This window comes from Strix uralensis, chromosome 5, assembly GCF_047716275.1.
Source record: "Strix uralensis isolate ZFMK-TIS-50842 chromosome 5, bStrUra1, whole genome shotgun sequence".
NCBI lineage: Eukaryota > Metazoa > Chordata > Aves > Strigiformes > Strigidae > Strix > Strix uralensis.
The window spans coordinates 88,804,796-88,821,900 of NC_133976.1; the positions used below are offsets into that span (position 1 = coordinate 88,804,796).

General features: G+C 39.2%; 1 protein-coding gene across 3 annotated transcripts in view; it reads left to right on the forward strand.

The window, feature by feature from the left end:
* Positions 1-17,105, forward strand: part of SHISAL1 (shisa like 1) — a 150,371-nt gene that overhangs the window by 114,720 nt on the left and 18,546 nt on the right. For 2 of the 3 annotated variants that reach the window (XM_074872147.1, XM_074872146.1), the window contains 3 exons: positions 4,768-5,091; positions 6,739-6,768; positions 8,505-9,386. In XM_074872147.1, the coding sequence (XP_074728248.1) occupies positions 4,768-5,091; positions 6,739-6,768; positions 8,505-8,520 (370 nt within the window). In that variant the 3' untranslated portion in view covers positions 8,521-9,386. Of the gene's footprint in view, positions 1-4,767; positions 5,092-6,738; positions 6,769-8,504; positions 9,387-17,105 lie in introns of those variants that run through there. The other variant, XM_074872148.1, reaches the window with a different exon arrangement.

The window sequence follows — 17,105 nt, forward strand, 5'->3', positions numbered from 1 at the left end:
TGATTTAGGCTATGGGAATGGCAGTGAACTGAAAAAAAAAGGATTATAGTTTTTAGGGAAGAGTGATTCAATATTATTTTTTGGTTTATTTCAATATTATTATTTGGGTTATTTTTCCCCTTAGCCATTCTTGTGATCATCAAAACAAATTTCTGGTTTTATAATACAGTTGAGAGGAAAATTAATGAAGTGACTTCTTTGTCATGGCACGTTTGTCTTCTACAGTCACACGCTACAACTACAGCCAGGTTTATTTACATTCTTTCCATGGCTATAACAAAAAATTTCTATGTTTTTATAAGTGCGGAATGCTAAGCTATTGTATCTTTGCAATCATGCAGAGTAATCAGTCCATAATATTTTTGAATGTGAGCAATTAATTTAGTATTAAATATAGACATACCGATGATGTCTAACAGACAAGAGAAGTTCTGCCATCCAAAGTATTTTTCCATAAAACTTTGTCTAATAAATTGTTTAACTATTCTGAAAAATAATATTCACTTGAATCTAGTATTCATACTCTCTCAGATTTTCTATGATACATGTTTTGGTAGATTATCAGCAGCACTACTATGCCAGGGGTCCTTAATCTGATCCTGAAACAGTGCTAAGGCAGCCTGTCACGCACCCGTGTTTTTCCTTCTCTCTTACTGCAGTTTTTCAGGGTGAATGGCTTTTGCACACCACGCTACAACATTACACTGAAGGCAATGTGAAGATAGAATAGCACTAAATTTCTCCATGTACATCGTGTACCCTGCAGAGCTGGCATTTGCTTAAATATCTCCCAGAAAGTCATCTTTACAAGAAAGAAAAAAAAAAAAAAATCAATTCCACTAGCAACTGTTGCAAAATGATGTAATTTAGCTGGGAAGACCTCTTAGGTACTACAGTAAGAGGTTCTGCAGGAAAACACAGGTTTGGACAAAGGCCTTGAGATAATAGTAAGAGCAAAATAAGGGGAAAAAATCACATTTAAAGTGTACATGCAAAAACTGCACAGATTTCCTCGGTGTTAGAAGTACCAAGGCGTTTGCTAGGATGTAAGATTGCATTTCCTTGGGGCAATAATTACAAAGTGTTACTACTGCAACTAACAGCCCCATTTAAGGAGAATAGGGAAAGAAACAGTTTCCGTGGCCATCTGCTCACTTTTAAACTCTGCAGATGCAGAATTCTGCTCACAGTTGTTTTGATTTGTTAGGGGTTTTTAAGCCTGAATTTCCAAATGAATTATTTTCTGTTCATGTGCTACACATAAAAAGCAACAAACTCTTCTAAAAAAAAATACAGCCTGGTCCTAACCTGCTTGTCATCTGTCTCAAAAAGTTAATGAATTAAATGGAAGGGATCACATGGGTAAGAATACTAATAAAAGAACCTGTCTTTTCATTTGTGTGTGGGAATGTTAGAGGAATCTAAGCAGGATCCTGTAGATGGAATGGTAAAAGTATTTATTGTCTTTAGAGAGCCCAATTCAAGGCTCCCTGAAGCCAGAGCAAATCTTTCCATTTACCCGTTGGCTCTGTATCAAGGCTATACCATATAGACATCATATAAAAGACGAAGTATCTTAAAATAATGAGCAGTGAAGCTTTTCTGGTAGACCCGTGAATTACCCTGTTTCACAGAGAAGCTAAAAAGAAATTGTCTTGTAACTTTTACTCCAGGTTTAGCTGTTGTATTTGTGTGCCAGCAGCAGCAGAGGACTGGGCAACATAGCTTTAGAAATAATTTTCAGTGTTATGTTGATAAAGCTTGTGTTGAACCTGAACTGAAACCTCCAGACTGACTGGTTGGAAGGGGCAGGGCGAGCTTCCCAGCCGGGGAAGGGGAGAGGAGATACAACCACAGCAAAGCAACTTCTTACACTTGATTGTCCCTGTGGAGGAACAAACCCCTATAATTTCAATCTTGGAATCTGTTCACACTTTATTTTTAATGGAAATGAAACTTCTCCCTTCCACCCCAAACCATTCTGTGATTCTGCACAAAAGTACAGGAAAATCAGATTGCAAGATGAAATTGCTTTTACAATTAAATCGTTCAGTTCAATGAAATGAGAGCAAGTCCTAGGAGTTTTTTGATTCCCCATTCTTTTCTGTGTCTCTGGCCTTACTGTTATTCAGTGTAAGATTGTTTATTTTCTAATTAAGACATCTTCTTAATTTGTAGGAAAGTTTTAATTTTTACTATAATTAGTACCCATCAGCAAAATTAATATTTTCTACCATCTTAATAGTTTGAGAAACAGAAAACATCAAAGTATGGAATTTCCCTCTGTGTACAAAACATACTACTTATTAATTTTGCTTGTGATTTTTCACAAGGCCCTTTTGATAGTGCTGTTGTCCCACTGTCTGTTAATTAAAGTAAAGCAGCCTTTTATTTTTGTACTTGTGAGAAACAGATGTTATTTAGAAGGAGCAGATGGATAACTCACATATGGCATGATTAATAAATTGTTGCTTTAAATCGTAACACTCAAAATAGCTCTAATTTTTGCTAACCAAAATTTTGATGGGTGAAACTATAGACCTAAAATACAAACAAATTCTTTTGAGTTAACTACAAGAAATGTTCCTGCCTCTCATATTGTTGCCAAGACAAAAATAACATGTTTTGTAGTATTTCCATTCTTACTATGGATTAAATACAGCTCATCTATGTGTAAAATGGATCCTATTGGCGTTAGGGATAAAAAGGAACAGGATTTGTTACAGTGGATTTCCTCCTGACTTCTCCAGCCTTCACTTCCCTTTTATTTATATTAGCAGAAAATAGAAGAGCTTACCCCAATAGGAATAAATCCACTGAAATTCAAGAGTAGCACTGCTGAGAAGCCTGGATTAACCAGATCTACTTTCAAGTTCCTGAACTGCAAAAATCGTAATGCATCACAAAGGTCTGCCCACTGTTGTAGGAAGCCAGGCATGCGTGTGGAAGTCTTCACTAGAGGCAAAGGCTCCTGAGTTAAGGGTTTTCAAAAGCACTATATTTTGTCTACTTCCAATCCTCCTGGAAAGTTACTCAAAATTTTTTAAAATCCTAGGTTTGCATATTCCTAAAGTTACACAGGAAGAGATTCATTGACAGCTCTGACCTTCCTCTTGTTACTTACAGTTATTTGCTATGGAACCTCATTTAATCTAAGCGTGTTAAATCTGTCTAGTGAAAAAATCATTCCCTGGAGAGGAGTATCAGTCTCCTGAAGTGCTGACAGGCAGCAACACAGAAATTAAAATTCTGATTCCTTATCTGATTTCTTGTTTCAAATTCTGATTTTTTTTAAAGTATAAAATGAAAGAGTCATGCAAAAGTTTTAAATGGAAGTGAAAGTTCAAAGCGGAGACTTGAAGTGTTTTAGATCCGAAAAGGCTTGGGACATGTTTTTAAAATGTCAAAATGTATTTCTGGCTTGCATCTATAATCTGTCTTCTCAGCCTTTGTTCTTCTCACAGCACTTCAGTTTTGATCAATGTTCTCATAAAATACAGTTCCTTCTGTCTGTGAAAGAGGGCATGGTGAAGTGCGTGTTCAATTTTGTTCATGGAAGTTCAGGTACATGTAGGTGTGGGTTGCCCACCTATTACTTCAATATAATTTTTCTCCAAGACTGTCTTCCTAATGACATTTTTTGCTAGTATCCCTTCTGCTTGCTCTTGTTTTTACAGGCTCCGGTACACAAACTTCCACATGAGCTCATAGGTCTGTGAGCCTTCCTGGCTGCGTACCTAACCATCTCCTTCCTGCCCCTTCCTTCCCTTCTCTGCTCTTACCTCATCCTCCCCACTCCAAATCCAAACCGCATTTACATCTGGCAGTCGTTTTCCTCTTAATAATACTGCATCTCCAGCAGAGCTTTAGCACTTCTTCCTCTTTTTGATCTGCAAATTCTTGACCCCTTATACCTTTTCCTCCTTTCCCCCCCACCCTTCTTTTAATATCTTTACTCACCTGCCATAGCTTTACAGCTCCATGCACCGTGTCAGCAGCAGATAATTTTCATGGCCTTTACAGAATCACAGAATCATCTAGGCTGGAAAAGACCTTGAAGATCACCTAGTCCAACCATTAACCTAACAGATATACCTATATATACACATTATAACTACTCCAGCATATACATATAAACGTAGTGCATCTCTTCCTTGTTGTGGAATGCGTTGTATAATATGATCTTATCAATGTTCTTCCTTCTTAGATTTATTATCAGCAAGCTAAGGGATCTTCAGCAGTTGCTCTTGAAAGCCTATACTTCTATTAGTGTCTCCTGTATCCAGCAATAATTAATTATTAAATTCAGAGCAAATCCAAGCACGTTAAACACCTTTTAAGAGAAGTGGTTTAAAATGCATGGCGGCAGTGAGTGTTTTCAATAGTATAGACTATTGAGAATTTGCAGAATAAGACCTACGACCCATCAGCCACGTACATATCAGTGGTCTCACTTAAAAGCATTGGAGCTAATTGTATCCCTAATTTCCGTGCTGATACCAATACACAGATGAGAGGGAGAAATAAAAATGTTTGTAAGTCAGAGGGGCTTAGTTTTTAAAAACCTCCCTTGTCATGCATAATTAGATATATTTACACTGAAATAATAAATATTTTTTAAGGACACATGCTTTAGAACAAAATTTTTGTGTCATCCATCTATATATTATATTTAATTAATGAAACAAACAACCTTGATAAACCAAAACAGTGACCATTACTGATACGTGAGATAACTTTTTTGTTTTCCCTTTTTTTCTTTCCTAGCAACTACAGTGCACTGTTAGGAGTGTGGATCTATGGCTTTTTTGTGGTGATCTTGCTGGTACTGGACCTTTTGTATTACTCTTCAATGAACTATGATATTTGCAAATTTTACCTGGCGCGGTGGGGAATCCAGGGAAAGTGGATGACACAGGGACAGAGCCGATGGATTAACCCTGCTCAGGATCCAAGCCAAGTACAGACACAGCCTCAGCCAGAGACACAGCCTCAAACTCAGCCACAGCCTCAAACGTCACAGACAGTACATACTTTAAAAGGAGATGCTTTAAGCCCACCCCTGATGTCTTTTCAGAGTACATCTGCCTGGTAAGTAAGTTAAGCCATACTGTGATGTATTTTTTGACTCTGTTGTTTTGTAGTGTGAACAATAACCTGTATTTGGAAGTGCCCGCAAATTCCAGCTGAACAGCACCATTTCTAGCACATAATTCTTTATATCATGAACCGTCTTACAGAATTACTGCTTAGAAGTGATTTCTTACTCTGGAATATATTAAGTCAACTTTTCATACTGTTCACAGAGAAATAGATGCTGCCATTTTTCAGTGCTAAATAGTTTTACTACTCTGTGGTGCAAATAAACCACAATTCTTTGTTCTACATCGACCATTATAAAATTAATTTTCATCAGGTGCCAAATACTAATTGCTATGTGTATCTATGTATCTGTTGGTCTGGTGTTAAAAGGTTGTATAAATAGCAACACTCAAATAGTTTCAATGCGAGATGTCACAAATCCACACTATTTGTGGCATGAGACACAGAACAACATAAAAACCAGGTTAGTTTTTTTATATGCATAGCCAAAAAAGCATAGCCTGATCTCATTTGACAGAGTGACACAACTAGGCTACTGTAAAGTTAAATGCTACAAAACCAAAACAAAACCACCCCAAAAACCCAGACCAAATGAGAGACAGCTACTTCAGGAGCAGGCAGAACTTGCAATATAAATAGAATAAACTAAATACTGATAGCCAGGGAACAAAATGACATTGAATGATTTTGGACTGGTTTTGCCAAAGAAAACAGAAGCAAAGGAAGAGAGCTGAATAAAACGATGCTCTGAATAAGGTGTCAAGAAAGGCAGGGACTTTTTTCTTGGCAAGAGAGCGTGAAGATTTGGAAGGGGACAGAGAGGGTACAGAGACACCAGTTTATTTTAGAAATCTTCCAGAAGGTTGAGTGCTGAGTTTTGGCAAAATAAAGTGATCTAAGAATGAGCAGGGTGAAAGAGGTGGCAGCAGTTCCTGAAGCTATAGAGCATGTAAAGCCACAAGGTTGATCTTGGTCTGAAACCTTTGGGTAGCGCTGTGTTGCAGATGGGACGATGATAGCAGTAGTCCTTTTATTTCATAACTTGCCCTTTCATTTTAAGTGTAAATCTAGAGCAAATAGGGTTGAAGATTGTTTGTAATAGAAAAGGTAGGGATAGTTTGACCCAAGGACAAGGAGCAGTGAAAAAGGAGGTCATTTGGCATAGTAGCCAGTACTGGATGTGTCCAGTGCAGATCAGACTTAAGGACCATTCTAGCAGGCTTTATCCAAACAGAGGAGTCTAACAGTGCTCCTTAAGAGAGAGACTTGCTTGTGCTTGGTTGTAAGCACTCTTCATGTCTCCTTCCTCTTCTCTCCTTTTTTCTTCTGCTAATTCCTTCAGCTTTTTTGCACATTGATTTCCCAGTCTTCAGTCAGAGTTGCCCTACAGGTTAAGACCAACATTTGTATTCTAGCTTAATACATGTGTGTGTGCGCCTGTGTGTATATATAAACATCTAACGACTGCACAAAGAGATAGATAGATACATATATATATGTAAAATATTAGCCGGGTTGCATCACTTGGCAATTCTGCCATACCATTACAAAGTAAAGGAAACTATTCAATAATTCTTGAATGATTCTTGGTCACTTTCCATTACTGACTTTTGTTTTTCTTTGGTTTTTTTGAAGCGTTAAGCGGGCAATGTATGTTAGGATCAGGTGAGCATATCCATATGCTCCTTCTCCCGTGTTTGCAGGAGATGAGCATTGATAAGTCACTCCAGTAACCCTCACCCCTTCCCCAGTGAACTGTCTGTGCTTCCCTCAGTTCCCATAAAATTGTTTCTTTTTTTTCCTAATACTTTCATTGCTCAGTGGAAGAAATAAGTGGATGTTTCCCTAACAAAACCCTATTTATCCCTTGTATTTCAACATGTAAAACACTACAAGAGAAGCCATATTTTCAAGCTTATAACCTGCAACTTTTGAAACTCACAACCCCTTAACTAAGTGAATAGATGACTCGGTCTGAGTTGGGTACATAAAAAACATCAGGAAAAAGGTAGTAGGCCCTGGTGATCACAGGCGAGGTGTTTAGCATGTGAATGGGGTTTGAGTAAACAGCTCCCTCAGAAGATGACAGACTTGTGTACTACAGCAATTGCTAAGACAGTGGGGAGTGAGAGGAGGTTGACTTATTTCTCCATTAGATAATCTGCAGGTTATATACATGAAAATATGGTAATTTTGCCATATAGAAATTAAGCTTAGTTTCAGAGTCCAGTTCTGCTACAGTCTATATTTGATGAATGACCTCAGTCCTGTGGTCTCAAAATGTAATCGTACTATCAGTGAAGAAGAGCAATAGAGTTACTGGATTTATAATTTCCATCACTGGTTTTAAAATTGTCTAATCTATTAATATCTTTTTGTATTTTATACCTGAATATCCATTGTTTTAGATGATGACACCAACCTCTTAGATGCTTTGGTAACAGCAGATTTCCAGTCTATAAAATCGACTTTTCAGTTTGTGTTGGCATTTGTAATGTGTCCTAAATTTATCCTGGCTTTTCCCTCCATAGAGAAAATAAGCATTTTTCTTTAGTACCTCACAAACACACTTATGTATGTATATATATTGGTGGTATCATACCATAAGAACAGTTCCTGTTTACGGATGAGTTTTTTGAAAATGCAAAATAGATTTTTTAATCCTGTGAGATACGCTTATATCCCAGGGCATAAAAACTTAAATACTGTTAAAAACGTTTTCCAAAACAGTTTGCAAGTTTTCGTGATGACAAATGTTGAAGTTGTTAGCTTCCTGTACTACATTTATCCTAATACAGTTAAAAAACGTGCCCATTCTAGAAGATGCCACATGATGGTAATGGGAAAGTAGTTTTGCACGTCAAGAATCTTGGCAATACCGAAGACTTTAGGTGTCCTTATTGCAGAGAGCAGACAGCGTAAGAAACTGTCCTGGGAAAGATGGCAGGATTAACCTGTAGTTAGTAAAGCAGTTTGGGGTGTTCCTGGATTAAAAATAATATTTAAGTGCTTTTTATTTTATCATTTATTTTCTTGTTCTAGTTTAAATGCTGTAAAATGGCAATGAAAGCAATGACTGAAACAGATATGTCAGAGAGGAAAATCAAGCAGATCATAGTATATAGTGGGTACGACCATCCCCTACAAACATTTTGTTGTAGCAGATCACTTTATTATTCACCTGAGACAAAGAGGACCGTGTATAGCCATGGCAGTGTTATCACTAAAGAAGTCTGGCGTCCGTTACACCCGCTGCTGCCTGCTCTGCGGAGGGCTTGCAGCGTCGTGCAAGGACAGGAAGATCATGAATCTCAGAAACGTCAAGCCTGATTTAGAAAAATGTTGCTTCATCACGTAGTGTATGGATTTTGCAGCCCAACTAATGTTGATTTCTTCTTTAGTATGGAAACCATCTGAGGGCTGTCCAAAGGGCTGCGTGGTCGGAAGGTCCCGGTGGTGGATGTACCTTCTGCAACCCAAACAGCATCACAGACTGCAAGTGGATGAGGGTGAACGGTTGTGGTTGGCCTCGCGGTGGCTCCTCCAGGGCACGTGCCCTTCCACACTCGCTGGGCCGGGTGAGAAGCTGCCCTCTGGTTAGCCCTGGGCCAGCTTTTCACAGCTGGAGGTCAAACAGCAACAAGCAGCAGGCAAACCCTTACTACTGCTCAGCAAAGCACCCGCCAGGGAGGCAATAAAATAAAGTGTTGTAAGTTGTGGAATCAAAATCCTGACTCCTGCAAAAATGTGTTCTCTCAACCGTGGGAATATTGTTAATTAATAATGACTAAACAAGGTCGGACTAGCAAGGAAGATCACCTAAGAGGAAGTGTGGGCCAGGGCAGCCCGGCAGAGTTTCTCCACTTTCTCCATGTCTGTGCTGCGTTCCAGATGTGAGAGGGGAACGGATGAACGTGGTCTCTCTGCCTTGCTCTGGCGATGTTAAACTCCTCCCCACCTCCATCAGGTATGAAAATCACAGGCAATACTGTCCTGAAGCCTAACTTCTGCCTCTCTGTTCCCTGCCTTTCTGCACAACAGCACACAGAGGCAATGTCAGCTCTGTATGTGATCATGTATGTCATGCTACATGACTCAAGGTTTGGAAAACCTGCTGCTTGTCCAGAATTGGGAAAAGCATCAGCCCAGCAGGGTAAGCCTGTGCTTATTTCCTTTATGTGAGTGGAATGGGTTAGACAAAGGCAAGTCTATTTTACATCCCTTTATTAGATGTTGCAATCTGCTTTTGCTGTGAACTCCTCCGAGTCACATTGTCTTTCAGACAACAAACAGAATAGTTTTTAGCCTGCTGCTGTTCACCTGCTACTTGACACCTGCTCAAATGACTACCAAAGCACTTATAAACAGAGAAAAAGCCTATAAAAATATTGGCAGAGTTTAGAATCCAGCAGGTAGCTGAGCGTGTCCACAGCAACTCTGTAAAAAAGCACAGGGAATAAATACTTTGCTGGTGGCTAAAAAGGCTACATGGAAGAATTCCCTTTGATACCAAATTTTGAAACAGGGAACAGACTGTCACCGGAGCAAAATACCCGCATTCAGTAGGTCGTCTGCTTCAGTAATTTCTAAGAGCTGCACATGCAGTCTTGCCTGTGTCACTAGTTTGGGACGTTGGCATTGAAGTGGGTCGGCTGCGCAGTGTGAACATGGCCCTAGTCCACCAAAACCATCAGGCACTGGGGCAGTGGGAGGGTTTTGTGCAGAGGCTGCTCTTGATACAAGATATTTATAAAAACAAAGTGAAAAAAATCTGCCTCCTTCTTTTTTAAGTGAAGTGTTTTGAAAACAAGAACTCAAATCTACATTTGCAAAATCGCTACATTAAACAGGAATACGGTGATACTATGATGCAAAATTTTGCATCATAGGGCAAAGCATGTGTTATTTACAGCCCCTACCTAGACTTTTATATTATACTCAGACTGAATATGGCAAGTCAGAGCACCAATAGTTTTTTTTTAAAAAGATGGAAAGAAATAAAATTGAATACTCATATAGTGCTTTTATGAAAGAACCGTCTGGGAATTAACATCATCTGGAGATTCTGGTATCAGACGTCAGGTGTGTTGGACAACATCTACCATTACATGTGTGCCTGCATTCCCTTCAAAATAGATTGGGTTAGAATAACAGATATTGTTGAATATATTTTTTCTAAATATTCTTGTCTGTTTGCTAGGAGCTGCGTAACTGTAAAAATAGAAATTGCTTAAAAACAAAAGCACAGCCAAGAAAATCACTTTCTGCTCCTAGAAAAGCCAGATGCCTGAGCTGGTTTTGCATTGCATACCCCTTCTCCTGGCTGGCCTCCTGTCTGATGTCAGGAGACCCAACAGCACAAATGGACAGGGGGCTTGGAACCAAACACCTCACAATCTGCAGTGCTCCAAGTCTCAGTTACTTGCAAATAAATGGGACGATTTTTTTTTCATTTTTATCATTTGTATTTAAATAATTCGAGCTACATAAGTTACTGAGTGCTTTCTTTCTTCCTTGTATTTAGACATTCACTATTAGCACGTGCAGTGAAGCCAACATACAAGGTGTCTGTCCACCTCAATCTGAATATAGGCAATATTTGTGTGTATTGAGAGATCCTGCATCTTGTCTTGATACATATGCAATACATACTGTGCATTTCATGCCTTATTCTCCTTTTCCTTTTGTTCTGTAAATTATAAACCCCATATTGCAACATTTATTTCTCTGCATTCTTGTAGACTCATCAGATATGGGTTGATTGATATTCCCTGTTTTAGCCATTTCTCAGCCTTTCCATCAAACTGGGACTGTCACATTCATCAGCTTCAGGAAAGTCTTTCTTTTAAATGTACAGTTGAAGTGATTTAACTTAACTTAAATGTGGTAATGAATTGTCAGAAAATAGCAATTAGAACAAAAGTGAGTAGTTAAAAAGTTATCTGAAGACTATTGCTAAATGAACTCTGCACACCGAACAATGAAAACTAGTAAAAACACTGGAAACCAGTTCCGAGCATCTTCCACGTTTAAATTTTCTCATATATTTTGAGCAGAACTTTTTGCAGCGAGATCATTACCTCATCTACATTATAACAAATCTGAAATAACACTACTGAAGTAGCAGATACCAGCATAAAATGCTGCTCCAATTAAGCCCACAATTGCCCTGCATGATGTCACAACACTATAGCATCACACAGAGGAATGGGGGTGACTTCCCAAGTTTTATCTTCTCTGTCACAGTAGAAACTACTTAATTTTAAAGGACTCTGTAGTTATTTTATTAGTTACAAACCTCCTACCCCTTACGTTCTCTAAGGTGCCAGATGCTCAATAGTAATTCTAATAGCACATGCACGTTTTACACGTTTATGTATATGCACTGAAAAATAAAATGGAAAAGTCATTCTAAAGCTTAGATTCTGAAGTATCACAGAGAAACTTTAAAACAGCCCCAGGTGCTGTGCAAGTACAGCTGAGCTTCACACCCATGCAGGGTCTGGCCACTTCTCTCAACAGCACACAGAGGTGTCCAGGCGGGCTGATTTCACTTTCACATTTGCATTTAAAAAACTGAAGTCAGGCGCTCACAATCACTCCTGATTTAGATCTGTAAGTACAAATGTAACTGAGTATCAGCCTAGTTGTCTCTGACACGCGTTTAAGAGTGGCTGGATCTAAAGTAGCAAAGGCAGAGGTAGCTCCCACACCTTGTATTGAATTACCAGTCTCGGCTGTATTAAGTTTGAACTGGCAGGGACCAAAACTTTTATTACATTGATAAAATTTAACTACTTGCTTTTGGTATTCTAGAGACTAAATAAGGCCAATAGACAAGCAAACAACAGGGAGAATCAACAACATTGGCCAAAAATATTGCAAGTGGTAGAAGAAATAAAAGGGGAGGTGTTAAGGAGCTGGAGTTAATAATCTAAAACGGCAAGCTTTCCTGTGTTTATGCAAAGTTTCAAGAGGATTTCTAAGTAGCACATTTATAACCCAGAGCTCTGAACTGAAAGGAAGCACTTTTAAAAAAAAAAAGAAAAAAAAAAAAAAGAAAATGATGGACAGAATACTGTAGGCTATGCCCTGGAGAACTACTAAAAACACCTGCAGAACAACTATCTATATACACTCGGTGCTTTTAACAGAAGTGAGAATGAAGAAGAAAAAAATTAAGTCTGTGAAGTAAAATCCCATTGCTTGCGGTGTCTTGGAAAATCAACTCCCAGCGTATATTCTGGGTGTCAGGAAACAGTTAACTCCCTCACTCAAGGAGGAACAAGCAGGTGGTAGAGCTGAAGATCATGTACAGACCAATTTATTATTCTCAGAGTTATTATTAAACAAAAAGCCGTATGTAATAAATAATCCTTTTATGGGGTTGCAGAAGATCTTTTAGCGTATGCTAAAATTTCTGCATGAAATAAGGGCATACTGTGGAATAGCAGGCACTGCTGAAATCATCAAAAGCTTCTGTGATAATGCTGAATGCATGACCATAAATGGTGACAATGTCAGGCCGTTATTTGCAGTGAGAGCTGAGGTCAAGGATCTGCCACAGCGTTACTTTTATTGTCACTGTTCCCTGATTAGATCATGATGAAGAGAACTGCAGCAAGCAATTAGGCATTTCATCAGAAAAGTGATAAAACATGTTTGTGTGACCTTGGTTTTATAATGATGTTTCCCTGCACAGTTCAAGAAAAGGCCAGTAATTAGACACAGTCAGTTTGATCATCATTAGGAAGATATCAGATATGTGGCTGTTTAAGTATCAAAAGCAAAACAGATCAAAAAGCATTGAAATCTGAGAAACATTAGAGTAATTTTACTGTTCATTAAGTCATGAGAGGACGCTGATGTCAATCAGCAAACAATTTTCAAGAACTTAAAAGGTTTTGGAGAAGTTACAGGATCAACACTGTCATAAATACATATATGCAGATATCTACAACATAATTGTGAAGAAAATCTATTCACTGCAGAAAAAACATGCCTCTGGAAAGACTTTGAAATCCACTATAAAAAGTTTCTTGGAAATCGGAAACGCTAAAGAGATAAAACCAGTTTAAGACATTAAATGGCAGGAATATGACAAATGTAACTGGAACACAATTAGAAATGCTGCTAGTGTTGGTCCAGTGTCAGATAATAACGTGATCCCAAAACAGAGTGAGTGAGACGTTACTTTAAACGTCAGAGAAATGAGTTTAATCAGCACAACACTATGTAGCATCCGTAAAACAGCATCAAAGGAATAAATAGTGGAAACTGGGCACCCGTCATAAAATACAGGAGGGTAAAAATAACTGTGAAAAGTGGTGATGTGTGAAATAAATAAGCTACCTCACTTTACTTCCCAATAGGGTCATCTGTTTCCTGGTGTGTTGTATGTGTTGATAACCTTTACTTAGGCTCCAAAGAATCTCAGAGGTGGAATATTGTGGAGACTTACCCATTTACAGGGTTAAAAGCAGCAAGTTCATGCAGTCACCTGGCAGAACAATGACTGCTGGGCTCAAATCTAAAAGGGGACAGGGTCCAGCTACAAGTCTTCTTTCTGAAGGACTGGTACTGTAGGACATAGTTGAGTAGTTTATGCACAAAGGGACCTTCGTAGTTAGAGGAATTGTGTACATTAACTAGCTAATCATATCCCTGAGCTGAATTCTGTGTTAGAGCAATTCCGTGCAGTCGTTAAAGTGATGCTGCTCTGAGAGCTGAAACATGCTGCACAGACTGCCTGCTTTCTGCTGAAAATCATTACTATCATGTAGCAGCATGTGGAAAAGTAATTGCAGTGAGCTTCATCAGATATTACATTAAATTAATTAAACAGTCATTAACTATATTCTATGTTGATTAGTGATACAGATTTTAATCAGTCATGCAGACGAGGGAGGCAAGTTATTTTCTATTGCATTCCCAACTTCTCATCTCGGAAAGGTGATGAGTCATAGGGAGCTGCAGAACCCAGCACCTTTTATCATTCTTATGCTAACAGCTAATCTCCAGCACAGTTTCACCTAAACAGTTTTAAAGAAATTGATTGGAAAGCAGCCAGATTTCACACTTTTCAATCACCAAAACCATCCCGAACTTCTCTTACGCTGCTGAAGTTAACAACTGAAATAATCAACTAGAAAATGCCTGCTTAATTTGCGTTTTAAGACATTTTAAAGAAAATTGCATGAGGGGCTGGGAGTTGACTTTTTTTTTTACTATTCACTGAAGCCTCTCAGCCACAAAAAATGGCTTCCCAATTAAAAAGAGCCCCACTGCTTGCATGAGCAACTAAAAGAAGACAAAAATGTGGATGCATTTTTGTGGATGTGTTAAAAATACACCTTTGTTGTGATGCTACTGAAAAACAAACTTGGTTTGGCATTTGCCAACTCATGCTCGTGTTGATTCTTCCTGTCTTTTCCCTGGGAATACATAAAGCAAAAGGAAAAATACCTGAAGCAGTCCAACAACCACACCTAAGAAAGCCCACAAGATGATGCTGCCTGTAAGGGACAGGTTTTGGAGGAGTGAGAGACAAGTGAGATAATAGAAAAAAGAGCTTGTTAAGCATTCCGATAGTGACAAGAGTAATCCATGTCTTCCCATTTTAAGTCCTAATCTCCTAGTGTTTGTTAGACTATTACGTTTCACCTTTGAGGGCAACTTCTGCCTCATTTTCTTTTTTCCTTTATTCTATATAGATTAGTGCAAACATGGTCTAGAATATTTAAAAAACAAGATTAGTAAAAGTTAGCTAGGGGATTGGCTGGCGTTTCCCTATCTTTCTTAAAGGCAGTTCTCATGACCACTGGCTAGAGCTGGAGTTAGCACTGCTCCTCTGTAGTGTAGAACTATACGAGTACTTAACAGCTGTGGTGTATTTGCCCACGCAGTCAAGTTTTGTTACTTCCAGTTTGACAGATGAGACAGAAAAGCTTATCTAGTTACTGAGGGCCACACTGAAAATATTTGACAACATTTCCATTATTATAATCTGTGTAAAATTTTGTAAATTTTGTAATACTGTAAGAGCAAGAAGTTGCCCCCGCACCCCAGTCTCATGTTGCAGTTCCCAGAGGATTGGACGTCCTTCATCTCTAGGAGACAGGAATCCTGGCACTGTGGAGGCATGTAGAAATCTGTAGGTTTGGCCTCCGACAATCCCAGGTTCAACCTGCCCCCCACACAAACACAATATCTGAACACTGATTCTTCTCGTTGGGTTTTGCACCTTACCCAACATACTACGAGGAGACCACGCGGAAGCATATGAGTAGATTCGCTGGCTCAGGGCAGCCTGTAGTCTAGTGCTTTGGCAAGGTTCTAGGAGACTGTCTAAGCGAAGATGAAGGGGTCGCTGAAGGATTCACAAACTTTTGGCACTGCATCCAGTTTCTACATATGTCTCTCCCATAGTTCTATAAAAATTTGCAAATACATTACAAAGATCAAACGTAGAACGGGCTGTAATCTAGCTCATAAAGACTGATTATATCATGCTCTGCTTTGGTATCTGAAACTGAGCACACCTACCTGGGCAACAAAAGTTCCTGCCTCACGACGCTAATATTGTGCATTTTACGTTACGTAGTAGAAACATGGACATAAGGTGTGAGTAACGGCACAGCTCACTCTCCACTGCCCTGTTGTAGGCATTGCTGATAGAGAGTGTCCTGGAACCATTTGAAATATCCAGTAATACAATAGGTGTTCTCCTATACAGTACGATGGCTAAGCAAGCTAACAAAATTCTTGAGTATATAAAGAGGAAATGCCATTTAGAAGTAGGGAGCTGTTACCTCACAAGGAGGGGTGAGACTGCTGGAGGAAAGTGTCACCTTCGCTAAGGCCTGTAGCAGAAACAATTGCAACGGCAGATGGGAAAGCATTCGGAAAGAGCTGCAGAGCTCATCTGACTTTTGGAAAGTCTGTCAAACTTTAAGAAGTTCAAGAAGCTCAAGGCTGAAAGAACATTACAAGGCAATTTGGTCCCTGTCTGTAAATTCTTGATGGCACGGAGATTTCAGATAATAGACGACTGTAGCAAACAAAGTCACAAAAAGATGCAACACCTGGAAGATGAATTTATACAAATCTTAACTGGCGATAGAGAGCAGGATTAACCTCAGTCAATTTAGCCATCTAAAACCTGATCATCACCTAGTTATTTAGGCATCATCACTAACACATTGAAAGAGACATTTCCACAGGGCTATTCATCCCACCTCTCTTAAGATGGATTGAATCACTTGGAATCTTCTCTTCACTGCTTTTTTGACATTATGCTGGAAGATGATCTTATACAAGTCACTGACACTCAACCAGCTGAAGCCTGGCAGTGGGATTCATCTCACTTAAGTGTACGTTTCTTTTCAAAGCTGGCAATTCACCAAGGAAATGTCTCGAGATGCAGCAGAACACCCATTACTTGTGATTTTAAAACTGGCAAGGGGGCTCGTGGAATATAGGCAAGAGTCACTGGATGGGAAGCTAGATCTGCACAGGAGGCCAAACTGAGGACCCTAAGGAGAATGGCTCTTTAAAATCTGATTTATCTGGGGAGTGTGTGAGGCTGCATTCCCAGAAGACTCACACCAACATCAGTTTTGATAGAATCATAGAATCATTTAGGTTGACAAAGGCTCTTAAGGTCATTGAGTCCAACTGCAAACCTCACACTGCCAAGTCCACCACTACACCATGTCCCTAAGAGCCACGTCTACACGTCTTTTAAATACCTCCAGGGATGGTGACTCAACCACTTCCCTGGGCAGCTGTTCCAACCTTGACAACCCTTTCAGTGAAGCAATTTTTCCTAATATCCCATGTAAACCTCCCCCAGTGCAACTTGAGGCCATTTCCTCTTCTCCTATCACTTGTTAGTTGGGAGAAGAGACCAGCACCCACCTCACTACAACCTCCTTTCAGGTAGTTGTAGAGAGTGATAATGTCTCCCCTGAGCCTCTTTTTCTTCAGACTAAACAGCCCCA